The sequence below is a fragment of the Salarias fasciatus genome, chromosome 10 (genome assembly GCF_902148845.1).
Source record: "Salarias fasciatus chromosome 10, fSalaFa1.1, whole genome shotgun sequence".
NCBI classification, from domain to species: Eukaryota; Metazoa; Chordata; class Actinopteri; order Blenniiformes; family Blenniidae; genus Salarias; species Salarias fasciatus.
This window is the reverse complement of record NC_043754.1, coordinates 15908191-15922131: the sequence shown is the minus strand read 5'-3', so window position 1 is coordinate 15922131 and position 13941 is coordinate 15908191. Positions and strand designations below refer to the sequence as shown.

Sequence of the window (13941 nt, the reverse complement as noted above, 5' to 3'; positions counted from 1 at the left end):
ATTTTCTGTCATGTTGTCCTTTTTGAATTTATTGAAATAAGTATTTATGATGGGCTCAGAGGTTAAAACAACACTGATACAAAATTCCACATTTGTTCGACCTGCAGCATTCTACATCAGTGGATTTACTGATATTCCTCATATTGAGTATTTCTATATGTTTCTCTGTTTTGTTTACATTGTGACGGTTCTTGGGAATGGCTTCCTTATGGCAGTCATTTGCTTAATGAAAACACTTCATACTCCTAAATACATAATTGTGTTTAACCTGTCTCTGACAGATCTATGTGGCAGCACAGCTCTCATCCCAAAGCTCCTGGACACCTTTTTGTTTGGTAACAGATACATTGTCTATGAGGCCTGTTTAAGTTACATGTTCTTTGTTTTATTCTTAACAAGTATGCAGTCTTTTATTCTTCTCACTATGGCGTATGATAGATTTGTAGCCATTTGTTTCCCTTTAAGGTATCATGCTATTGTAACAAATGCATCAATTGGTGCAATGCTGCTGTTTGCTTGGTTGTATGCTGCGATCATAACTGGAACAGCTGTTAAGTTGATTGATCGTCTTTCTTTCTGTGAATCTTTGGTGGTGAAAAGCTTTTTCTGTGATCATGGACCAATATTTTATCTAGCCTGTAATGATACATCTTTAAATAGCATAATGGCATATGTTGCCTTTATTTCAATCATGTGCATTCCTCTTCTTCTTATAGGCGTTACTTATGTTTGCATCTCAGTTGCTTTGATCAGGATCGCATCAGGACAGGAACGCCTCAGAGCACTGAAAACTTGCACCTCTCACCTGATCCTTGTGGCGATATTTTTTCTGCCATTTGTAGGAACGAACATAGCTGCAGTGGCCTCTACCATCCATCCTAATGCCAGGATCATAAACTCCACTCTGACACAAACCATACCTCCTTTGCTCAATCCTCTCATATATGCTCTGAAGACAGAGGAGGTGTTGACAGCGATCAAGACGCTTTTCAAAAGAAACAGACGACCTCATGCCGTCACAAAATGATCAACTGTTCATCTTTGCTTTAATGAGAAATGTAAGTGTTAATAATTGATTATCCATCCAGCAATCTATCTTCTATTCCTCTTCAACCTGTGCAGGTTAAAGAACAAATCCGCACTGAGACAGTCAACCACACACTCTCACATTCACACCTCGGAGCAGTGTCAGTTCACCAGTTAACCTCATGTGTCTGTTTTTGAACTATGGGAGGAAACCAGAGAACCCGGAGCAAACCTATGCAAGCTGTAATTCATAATATTTTGACAATTATTATTTTGTTTACTACTACAACTAACATCAGGGCTAAACCAAATTGATTTGATTGAAGGTACTTTTTTTTTTCAGCTACTGACCATTACTGATTCTATAATATCTTCTGTTTGAGAATGAAGTATATATTTGTTTTGAAAACAGAAAGTAAACATTTTATTCATTATGAGATTATTATTATAATATTTATTTATTTATTTATTTATTTATTTATTTATTTATTTGTTTGTTTATTTTATTGCCAACATCCCAAAATGTTTGGAGTGTCACGCAAACCCCTACTGGAAAGACTGTCTGGGATGCCCTCGTTACACCGCACAAGTCGCCACTTTCAAACATTGCATCAACAACAGCGGTGATTTACATAGTACCATGTTCTATTATATATTGATTCCCCCAAAAAATATGCACTGATGTAGTGTCTTATCTGTGCAATGCTGCTTGTGAAATTTCTATTGCAATGTGGCAATAAATCAACATTGTCAGACTTTACCTTGAATGAGTCAAGTGATTATGTTTGGTGACCTGTGCATCTCCTTAGGTTCTCTAATCTAACAGAACTAAAATGAGAGGAAGAATGGAAAATAAAGCAGAAGGTTGTGGGTCTGTCAATTATTAGGGTCTGTGTTAATTGTTTCTTAAAGAAAACTTAGAGGTGTTTTGACTCCATGATTCACAAAAGTATGTCATATTTCGTGCTTGTGCACCTGATTAATACCTGTGTGTCACACACAAAGCTTAACCAATGCTTTACCTGCAGATAAGTTTACATGGATCACTAAGCTGTTTTGTCATTTTCTTTGTTAACTGTGGCATTTAGATTCAGGCTCATTGCACATTCATGTGTGAGAGAGAGAAGATAATTAAGGTAAATGCAATCAAAAAAGTAGCTCATGCAATAGGCAATTAAACTTGCAGCCTACTTATTGCCTGCAGGGAAATGAGGTGATAGTGACAGGTCAGAATGATACTCGGCAAGGTGAAATTAGGAAGATAAGAGTGAAAACAGAGAAACTGGCATCAAAGAAATACTGTTAAAAATGGAATGTTATGGAATAAGTTTAGACTTAAGAGTCACACTACTGCTGTATTAACAGAAACACCTGACAGAAGAGATGGGAGAGAAAGAATAACAAAAATACCTGAAATGAATATTTTAAATGCGGCTCTTCAGGATAACATCACATTTATGCATTCTGCGTATTTCATAATAAGTGGATTAGTTGATAGAGAAAACCACAGTGCCTATCACTAGCGGCAGTAAGCTAACAACCTCCATACAGCTAATGGCGGGGGCCCGATAGTCGGGGAAAAGCTCACATGCGGCTTCACTAACAGGCGGTCACTCTAGCCGCATTGTCAACCAATCCTAAAACGTACCCCTGCTTCTCAAGCCGGGCCAGGGACACACGAGCAGCATCTCCATGTGGCAATGAAGCCAACATCGAGCGCGTCGCTCTTTACAGCTGGAACGTCAACAACCCAGGGAAGAGCGCCTGTAGGCCGCTGCCTCTGCCACTTCACCAAGAATAATTGTAGAGTCAGAAACCTCACTGTCTGCCAGGAGATTACAATTAATTTCTCACCAATGGAGACGCTGCAGAAGCGTCCAACTGCCTAGGTGGAGATGGAAACAGGTTAGCTACTGTCACAGCTTTTGGAGGGTGAATTCGCTGCGCTGACCTACATACAGTCGCAAGGCTTCCAACAACGGAGTTTTATGATGTCGTATAGGCCGGTCCCATGTGTCAGGACCCGCACAGCAGCGGCCTCCTAGTGGCGCTGTGCAGGTTCTTGTGTTTGTTTTTCAGGTGGGTGGAGCTGGAGAGGAGGCTTGCTGCAGCAGGGGTTCAGCTCGTCAGCGGGATGACTTTCAGCTGCTTGGGGCACTGGCACTATTTAAGCGATGCCCAGGCTGAGAGTCAGCGCTGGATCGTAACATCTACGCCCGTGTGTCACGTGTGTAGCACATTCAGCTTCGTAGCTTCTCAAGCTGACCAAGTCTTCCTTTGTTTGCAGTTGGAGTTCCGATCAGCCTGCCGCAGCGCCCAGCCTCTCTTCAGCCGCCCACCTGCCCTAGACTGTCTCGGGACGCAGAGCCGGGACGCTGAGACCGAGGCTCGCCACCGACTATTCGGACAGTGCCCCCTCAGACCAGCCGCCTGGACTCGCCGCTTACTGACCCCCCCCCAGAATAAACTGTTCCTGCACTCTTCAGACCTGCCTCCATCTTGCTGTCTGCGTCTGAGCCTCACTACAGACCGTAACAGTACGATCCAGCCAGACGATGAGCTCAGCAGACCGCAACCCCGGGAGGGAGCAAGGAGCCGCCGCTCAGCAGAACCTGGTTTCGAAGGTGGCCGACCATGATAAGGTTCTGGGAACATTATTTGAGCAGGTCTCCCGTCTGTCTGACCAAATTACAAAGATTACCACCCACCTGTCGTCCCCGCCAGCAGGTCCCGCTGTGGGCCCCACGGGCCCGGCTCCATCTCCACATGTGGTGGTTCCTCCTCGGGAGCCGAACGCGCCTACACCGGAGCGCTATGCTGGAGGTCTTGGTTCCTGCCAGGCCTTCCTCACCCAGGTTTCATTGGTTTTTGAGCTGCAGCCACTATCCTACCCCACCGACCGGTCCCGTATAGCCTACCTGATCGGCCTCCTCGCCGGCCCGGCGAAGGCCTGGGGAACAGCCTTGTGGGACAGTCAATCGCCAGTATGTCAGTCCTATCAGGCCTTCACGGAGGAGATGAGGAGAAATTTTGATCACCTGGTGAGGGGCAGGGACGCTGGCGACCGGCTAACGATAATCCGTCAGGGAGGCCGCAGTGTGGCCGAATTCGCCATTGAGTTCCGGACCTTAGCTGCGCGGAGCGGGTGGAACGACAGCGCTCTTCAGTGCGTCTTCTTACGAAGTCTGCAGGATCATTTACAGGATGAACTGGCCACCCGAGAACGACCACCAGATTTGGAGAGCCTTATTTTTCTATGCATCAGCATTGACAATCGTATTAGGGAGCGCTGGCGTGCGCGCTCACTTCGCTTCCTGGCACCCGTAGTTCCGGCTTCGTCTCGGCCGGCGGGAGCAGAGGCTTCGTCTGTGCCTCAGGATCCGGAGCCCATGCAGATCGGCCGGGCCCAGATGTCATCTCAAGAGAGGAGGAGGCAGCGCCGGGCCGCGAATGCATGCCTCTTTTGCGGTGGGGTTGGACATTACTTCGCCGACTGCTCCAAGTGGCCGTTAAAAGACCAGGCTCCCCAGTAGACGAGGGGCTGCGGGTGAGCCGAACCTCCTTCAAGTCCCCTCAACGCCTTCAGGTAACCGGCACTCTCTGCTTTCACTCTCAATCCATTCCTGTGGCGGCTTTGGTGGATTCGGGCGCAGAAGAGAGTTTCATGGATATCGAGCTAGCTCGTCAGCTAAACATTCCTTTCGTTCAGCTTGAGTCTGAGCTAGCTGTGAGGTCACTGAACGGTCTCCACCTTGCTCAGGTCAGTCATAAGACCTGTCCGGTGGTTTTGGTGCTTGCTGGGAACCATCAGGAGACCCTAACCTTCCACCTCATTGATCATTCGCAGCCGCCGTTGGTGCTGGGTTTTCCTTGGCTGCGTAAACACAATCCCCAAATCGACTGGATTAAGGAGGAGATTAATTCCTGGAGCCCGTTCTGTTTGAATAACCGTTTACGCTCGGCGCTCACCCCTGTTGTGTCTCCGCAGTCTCCTCCCCCTGAGCCGGTCGACCTGTCAGCAGTTCCCGAGGATTACCACGACTTGGCTCAGGTTTTCAGTAAGAGTGAGGCCCTTTCGCTGCCGCCACACCGTCCGTATGACTGCCCTATTGATCTGCTTCCAGGAGCTACTCTGCCCCGCAGCCGGCTGTATAACCTGTCCCGACCCGAGCGTGCTGCCATGGAGACCTACATTCGTGAGTCCCTGGCAGCTGGCATAATACGCCCGTCCTCGTCTCCGGTTGGTGCAGGGTTTTTCTTCGTGAGTAAGAAGGACGGTTCGCTCAGACCTTGCATTGACTTTAGGGGACTTAATACCATAACGATTAGAAACCGCTACCCCTTACCTCTGCTCAGCTCCGCCTTCCTCCCCCTCCACGGTGCCACGGTGTTCTCCAAGCTTGATCTACGCAATGCCCATCATCTGGTCCGTGTCCGGGAGGGAGATGAATGGAAGACGGCCTTCAACACACCACTGGGTCACTTCGAATACCTGGTTATGCCGTTCGGACTTACAAACGCCCCGGCAGTGTTCCAGAATCTCATGAATGATGTTCTAAGGGATTTCATTGATCGCTTTGTGTTTGTCTACATAGATGATGTCCTGATCTATTCCCGCAGCATGGAGGAACACACCCAGCACGTTCGCCTGGTCCTGGAACGACTCCTCAAGAATCACCTGTATGTCAAGGCGGAGAAATGCGAGTTTCACAGGTCCACTGTGTCTTTCCTTGGCTATATCATCTCACAGGGAGAGACGCGCATGGATCCCTCCAAGCTGACGGCTGTACAGGAGTGGCCCCGACCGGTGGATCGGAAGCAGCTCCAACGTTTCCTTGGGTTCGCTAACTTTTACTGTCGGTTCATCAGGGATTACAGTAAGGTGGCTGCTCCTCTAACAGCTCTCACTTCCACTTCACGGCCGTTTACTTGGACTCACAAGGCCTCCAAGGCCTTCCAGGAACTCAAGGCCCGGTTCACCTCGGCACCTATTCTCATTCAACCAGACACTAGCCTCCAGTTTGTGGTGGAGGTGGATGCCTCTGACTCTGGTGTTGGGGGCTGTTCTCTCTCAGCGAGCTGTATCTGATAATAAGCTCCATCACTGTGCCTTTTTCTCTCGCCGTCTCACTCCAGCGGAACGGAATTATGACATCGGGAATCGTGAGCTGTTGGCAGTCAAGTTGGCTTTGGAGGAGTGGAGACACTGGTTGGAGGGGGCAGAGCAACCTTTCATTGTTTGGACGGACCATAAGAATCTGGAGTATGTACACTCTGCGAAACGGCTGAACTCCCGCCAGGCCCGCTGGGCGTTGTTTTTTGGGCGCTTCAACTTTACGCTGACTTACCGTCGGGGTTCCCGTAACATCAAGCCCGACGCCTTGTCCAGACAGTACACCACTGAGGACGCCGTCTCTGAGAATGAACCTATACTACTCCGGTCCTGCACTGTGGCATCGCTCTCTTGGGAGGTGGAGTCCCTAGTTCGACGGGCCCAACTGCAGGAGCCCGGCCCAGGTAACGGACCCGCTAACAGCTTGTTTGTGCCCACTTCTGTCCGATCTCAGGTCCTGCAGTGGGGACATTCGTCTCGGCTGTTCTGCCACCCTGGCGTTACTCGAACGTTGGAGGTGCTGCGACAGCGGTTCTGGTGGCCCTCCATAAACAAGGACATGCGGGAGTTTGTGGCTGCCTGTGTGGTCTGCGCTCGGAACAAGACTTCGAATCGGCCCAGTTCTGGTCTGCTTCAGCCCTTGCCAGTACCCAGTCGGCCGTGGTCTCATATTGCGCTTGATTTTGTCACAGGCCTGCCCCCCTTCAGTGGCAAGACCGTGATCCTGTCCATAGTGGACAGGTTCTCTAAGGCCGCCCACTTTGTCCCCCTCGACAAGCTCCCCTCAGCCAGGGAGACGGCTGACCTGCTTGTCTCTGAGGTGGTCCGCGTGCATGGCATTCCCGCTGACATCGTGTCTGACCGGGGACCCCAGTTCACGTCGGACGTTTGGAGGGCGTTTTGTGCTGCTCTGGGGCCCACCGTGAGTCTTTCCTCCGGGTTTCATCCCCAGTCTAATGGCCAGACTGAACGTTTAAATCAGGAGATGGAGACCCTGCTCCGGTGTGCGACGGCGGATGATACTTTAGCTTGGAGTGCTCACCTTCCTTGGGTGGAGTACACCCATAATTCATTGGTCTGCTCTTCTTCTGGCCTGTCTCCGTTTCAGTGCTCTCTGGGTTACCAGCCTCCTTTATTCCCGTCCCAGGAACGGGAGTTGGCTGTGCCCTCGGTCCAGGTTGCCATGAGGCGATGTGAACGGGTTTGGAAGAGGGCGCGGGCTGCGCTGCTCAGGTCTTCGCGGCAAATGGAGCAGCAGGCCAACCGCAAGCGCACCCCCGCTCCCTGCTACTCTCCTGGGCAGAGGGTTTGGTTGAGGGCCAAGGACCTCCCTCTCAAAGTGGAATCCAAGAAGCTAGCTCCTCGCTATGTGGGACCTCTTGAAGTGGACCGAATCATCAACCCCAGTGCCGTGCGCCTCAAGCTCCCTTCCTCCATGCGCATTCACCCCACCTTCCATGTTTCTCAGATCAAGCCTGTGAGTGAGAGTGACCTGGCCCCCCCCGTCCGTCTCCCGCCTCCGCCCAGGATGCTGGATGGAGGTCTTGTGTATTCGGTGCGGCGGCTTGTGGACGTTCGTCGCTGGGGCCGGGGTGTCCAGTACCTCGTGGATTGGGAGGGTTATGGTCCAGAGGAGCGCTCCTGGGTTCCTCGGGGGCGTATTGAGGACCCGGATCTTATACGGGAGTTTCATCGCCGCCACCCTGATCGGTTGCCGCGTGTGCCTGGAGGCCCACGTAGGGGGAGGGGTACTGTCAGGACCCGCACAGCAGCGGCCTCCTAGTGGCGCTGTGCAGGTTCTTGTGTTTGTTTTTCAGGTGGGTGGAGCTGGAGAGGAGGCTTGCTGCAGCAGGGGTTCAGCTCATCAGCGGGATGACTTTCAGCTGCTTGGGGCACTGGCACTATTTAAGCGATGCCCAGGCTGAGAGTCAGCGCTGGATCGTAACATCTACGCCCGTGTGTCACGTGTGTAGCACATTCAGCTTCGTAGCTTCTCAAGCTGACCAAGTCTTCCTTTGTTTGCAGTTGGAGTTCCGATCAGCCTGCCGCAGCGCCCAGCCTCTCTCCAGCCGCCCACCTGCCCTAGACTGTCTCGGGACGCAGAGCCGGGACGCCGAGACCGAGGCTCGCCACCGACTATTCGGACAGTGCCCCCTCAGACCAGCCGCCTGGACTCGCCGCTTACTGACCCCCCCCCCCCAGAATAAACTGTTCCTGCACTCTTCAGACCTGCCTCCATCTTGCTGTCTGCGTCTGAGCCTCACTACAGACCGTAACACCATGATCTTCAAGCTATGTGCTATTTGCAAGCTAGAAGAAAAAATGAACAGAATCTGGTTTGACACCTGAATTTATAACCTTCTTGGGTCACCCAGGGGTCAGAAGTGATGTTGTTGGTATACATACTCGCAGTAGTGTCATTAGGCCTATTTTAGGGGGCTGAGGCCCCCCTGAAATATTGTAGCGGTGGCCTGGCGTGAATGGCCGAAAAGCATTGTGGGACATGATGTGGGGAGGGGGTTGTTTTCTTGGTTCAGAAGCAATTGTGTTAATGTTCTTAAGTTGTTGTTGTGTTGTGCCATAATCAGTTATGGTATTCCACATTTAGTGTGTTTGGCTGCGTTCTGTGATTTATGTTACACTGGGAGTGATTTCGGATACCGCTGCTGCATAAGATGCTCAGTGTGTGGTGTTGTGTTTGGTTACCTGTCATAAAAATTGGAATAGCGAAATCCCAAAATGCTCCTTATTTCACCTGCATCGACATTACAATATTCTTAAGCCCCCCTAAATAATTTGGTGTTTTTTTATTTAAAAAAAAAAAAAAAATTTTTGAAGAAAAAAAAAACAAAACCTACAAATTCATTATAAAGTGGCCAGGATATGAGTTACTCGACTTAACTCGGTTTGGTTGCATGGTGTTGTAAGACATGGAGGAAACAGACAATTTTCAAATTTTAACGTCATAATGAGGCTATGGCAACACATACAAGATACATACATACATATAAGAAACTCTTCACAAAGTGAAAAAAGCATAATATGTTCCCTTTAAGCTATAAGCAGGCTGGAACAAACAAAGGTAACTATTAATGTCTTAAAAGAATGAGAAACATTAACCATTGGGACTTTTCATGTCTTGCCTGGTGACATTTTAAGGTATCAAGGAGACTATCATTTTAAATTCCATTATTTTAGATATTTGTGGAAGTTACCAGTAGTAGTCATGATAACTCATTTCGGCATCTATTGAAAATTCCAAACGACATCTTTTTTTTTAATGTAATTTCATTGCGTATACTGTGTTTCTTTCCGAGGTTCTGTACTATCAGGAGCGGCTGGATGCAGGCCTGCTGTCTGGACTCACATCTGAGCTGCGCAGCGGTGGATGAAATGGATCCAGCTTCTCAGCTGAGCAGTGGAGGCAGCAGGGATGTACCTGGCTCAGCAGCGCCAGAGCCCACAGGTGGAGTGGTACAAGATGTAGAAGCAGGAAGAAAGATACAGGATGGCCTTATGCTCCATCTGATCAGTCACTATTAAGGACAGCTGAGTTTTGAGTCAGTGTATCGTCAGTGTAATCAGCTAAACCAGTGTCGATCGATTGTAAAGATGTAAAAACTATTATACATGAAAGTATGTTGAAAATAATGATTGCTGATTTAAGTTCACTCAGTATTGCCTTATGTGTTTTTCCAGCCAGTCGTTCAGTAAATATGTTGTGCTTCTGCAGATTTCTGGTTTTCATACATGATCCAAAATGTTTCATGTAACAATTTTGTCATATTGTTTACAACAGCAGAGACTAAACTGAGCTTTAATAAAAACTTTATTGATTATTACTATCAATTACAACTCCACAACAAAAACATATCCACAGTTGTTAATGGGTGCTCACGGTTCCCGGCCTCCTCCGTGTTGAGCAGGTCCTGTCAGAGCCCAGAACGGCCTGACTGAAAGCAGCATGGCGTCACTCTCTTCCCTCCTGCTCCCTGGATTCACCAGCATCACTGAGGAGCCGTCCAGATGTTCAGCATCACTGAGGAGCAGATCAGATGTTCGTCACATTGGATCTGGTTTAGCCTCTCCTCCTCAAGATCCTCAGACAGGATTTCTGGAAGGACAGCAGAGACTTCGGGCTGGAACAGGGTCCTGGTTCTCTGGCCGAAACAAGCTAAGAGTGATGGGTACTGATGTTAAATGTTGTTCAATCCCTCATCATCTTCTAAGTTTTATGGTTTTCTGTAACTACTTAAAATTGCACACTCTTTTACAAATCCCATTATGTCCATGTATTTCTCCCCTGAGTAGGTGGAGAAGGTGGGGCTGGTGTTGACGCTCCGGCTGGCTCAGAGGCTGGAGCTGCTGTCATGACAGGGGAGTCTGGGAGTTCAGGTGGGGAGACCAAACTGTCCTCACTGAATGAAACAGAATATAAACACACACACACACACACACACACACACACACACACACACACACACACACACACACACACACACAATAGAGTCAAGTCATTGTGGTTCAAACTCAGCCCTAACATGCTTTATGCATTTTGAAATTCCAGCTTCCTCCTCATGAGGGGCTTTAAAGCATGCTTGATAACTTTAGTCGAGCAATGCTGTCAAAAAAAACTGTACAAAAATAAAAAAAAACAACTTGTGAGTTTACAGTCAATACGAGGGCTTTAATAGTGACTATCGCAAGTCCTTTTTTACATAATACTAAGGGGAAAAACACATTTCATTTCACTATGTGGAGGAAAATAATCAGATATCGGGTCTTTATACATATGCTTAAATTAAAAGTGCCTCAGAAGATAAAACTTTGTCCGGTGGTTTGAATAAATATCAGGCATTATATTTGCTATCAGCTGGCCTTTACTGCCGGCATTTTGAGTGTGATTACGTTACTTCAAGGACAATGACTATAAACTCCTGGGAGTAGCAGCGTCAAAATACATTCTTACACAAACTACCAATCCAGATAACACATTTTTCTACATTATGACAAACTCTGTTCACCAGAATCTCACCATTATCCTCCATTGGTGACTCCAGCAGCGCCGCAGCAGAGTCGTGGCTGCTGTCCCTTCCGGTGTTTACGGGTCGGTGGCCCGAGATTGTGCCCACCACTTGGAACCATTTTCATGTCTTTTCAGCCCCGCTCTTTGAGTTCTGGTTCTTGTTGTTTCAGTTTTTCTCAGCACTGGGTTAAGGTCCGGTGGGATCACATTTCCCCTTTTGGATCCTACAGGGAGCTTAAAGTTACTGAAGTAGCTCACAGTTTGACGTACAGCAACCACCACAGTGGCATTACGTCAGGCTGGAGTGAAGCTGACACAGGGGAAAAGACAGCCCTCATAAGTGTAGACTTAAGAGTCAAACTGCTTCTCTCTTACTAAAAACACCTGACAGAACAGGTGGGAGAGAAAGAATAGAAAAAAGTCCTGACATGGATTTTTTCAACGCTGCGCTAAAGGATAACATCACGTTTGTGCGCCCTGCATATTTCATAATAAGTGGATTTGTTGGCATACCAAATATCAAGTATTACTTTGTTTTTCTCTTTTTTGCTTACAGTCTTTCATTCATTGGAAACGTAACTGTAATGACTGTTATCATGATGGATCACACATTAAGAAGTCCGAAACATGTTGCGGTTTTTAATCTGGCATTGACAGACTTGTTAAGTAGCTCTGCTTTGGTGCCAAAAGTTATTGATACTTTTCTGTTTAACCATCGCTACATTTCCTACAATAACTGTTTGACCTACATGTTTTTCTGCTTCACTCTAATTTCAATGCAGTCTCTTAATCTGGCTGTGCTCTCTATTGACAGACTGATGGCCATCCTCTATCCACTGCACTATCAGGTGAAGGTGACGCACAGATTCATGCTGTCTGTGATCGCTTTTTTCTGGCTCGTTGCCGTTACAGTGACTCTCACTGCAGTCGGTCTTCTCACGAGACTTTCTTTCTGTACGTCAGTGGTTATCAAGAGTTTCTACTGTGACCACGGTCCTGTATATCGACTTGGTTGCAACGATGTGACTCCAAATATTGGCATTTCAAGATTAGCCCCCATCCTTGTTGTTTGGATTCCATTGATATTTATCTTGGTTAGTTATTGCTGTATTATTCGTGCTTTGTCAAAGATTACCACAGTTCAGGGACGAGTGAAAGCCTTTAAAACATGCATGGGTCACATTTCATTGATAGCAATCTATTACATCCCTGTTATATTCGTGTTTTGCTTTGGGACATCAATAGATGCGAATACTAGGATTATAAGCCTGTCTTTAACTAATATCCTCATACCCATGTTGAACCCAATTGTTTATGTGTTTCAGACGCAAGAAATGAAAGAGTCACTAAAAAAGTTATTGAAAATTAAAGCATGATCCAAGATTGGAATAATGAGCAAAAACCAAACTGTTAATTGAAAAGTATAGAGCACAATATGCTGCAATAGCTCAAATGTCGTCGAGAGCTGTTGAAACCTTTTGGCCCACAGGGAACCAGCTTGGAATGAGAGTGCTGACACATAAGGTCCCTCAAATGAAAGTGCAGGATGATTAGTGAGAATCGAGAAGTTACTTATTTTCATGCCCGTGAGTGTGATATGGTCTTTCAGAGTTCACAGGACTTCTTTAGTAGTTTACAGTTGTGTTTAGTGACGTCACATAAAATGTTGTGTAGTTCCATGAGTACTATATAATAATCATAGAAGCAAAAATAAATCCTGAATCTCTATATGTTACATGCTACATTTGCTTCATGTTCGTATTATTATTCTATAAATTCCAAAGGTTGTTCTATAACATGTTCATGGGTTGGATCTGTCATGTCAGAAAATTATTTCTGTCATATTAGTTGATACGAGTTGATACGATCTCGTAGCCTTGAATTGATTAAGCAATGACTTCTTTTGGCAGAACTAGTTAATAAACGGTGTTGCAGTGGTCAAGTTGTTGCACACCAGTCTCAGCAGAGTTTGTGTGGCCCTTCAGCACATGCATGCTTTTTCTCCAGGTACTACAATTTCCTGCCACAGGGGAAATAAAAAGATAATAATAATAATAATAATAATAATAATAATAATAATAATAATAGAATATTTTTGTGATTCTAAATTGCTCATGAATGTGTTCATGAGTCTCTGTGTTCATCCGGTGATGGACTGGTGACTTGGTGTTGAATTTACTGAGATGCTGAGATGTGTTTCACACCTTGACCCTGGAGTGGATAAAGCTGCATAAAGCAAAAAAAAAAAAAGAAAAAAAAAGAAAGATAGATACATACTATCTCATTTACATTTCTACATTTGAGTGTTTTGTGCTTTTCTTTAATTGATTTGTTTTGGGGTATGGAGTTGAATGAAATTAAATATTTTATGTATTTTGGAGAAGAACAGAACGTGTAGCTCAAAAAGTATAACAGAACATATCCTGGTTTGCTGGCTATTTAGACCGTTTTTTCAGCCCGTATGTCATTATTTGCTTGTTAAAACAACATATAAGCTTGCATAATCACAATTTTTTTTTAATCCAGTTTTTAAACTGAACTCTGTCTTTCTCCATTTTGAAATCAGTGGTAAATTAACACACTGCACTGAATGTAAATGTAATGGAAAAAGTCTGAAATGTCTTATTAAAAATTAAATTAAAGGTGCAAGAAATGAAAGAAGATCTCATGAGCTTTTTGGGTTAAAAATAATTAACAATACATTGTTTCTGAAATACATCAAATTAGTGTTTGTTTTATTAGCTTGTTTCTGGGTGTGTGTACGGCATTCATATAA

The 13941-nt window shown here is 46.3% G+C and overlaps 2 protein-coding genes across 2 annotated transcripts; both read left to right on the top strand.

Annotated features, from left to right (window-relative positions):
- The first annotated feature begins 49 nt into the window (after positions 1 to 49).
- Positions 50 to 1027, top strand: LOC115395713 (olfactory receptor 1-like). The gene has a single exon (XM_030101346.1). It carries the CDS (start codon positions 50 to 52, stop codon positions 1025 to 1027), a length of 978 nt encoding a protein of 325 aa, XP_029957206.1.
- Positions 1028 to 11593: 10566 nt separating this feature from the next.
- On the top strand, positions 11594 to 12541 carry LOC115395712 (olfactory receptor 1C1-like). Its single transcript, XM_030101345.1, has one exon. The coding sequence runs from the start codon at positions 11594 to 11596 to the stop codon at positions 12539 to 12541; it is 948 nt and encodes a 315-aa protein (XP_029957205.1).
- The last annotated feature ends 1400 nt before the right edge of the window (positions 12542 to 13941 follow it).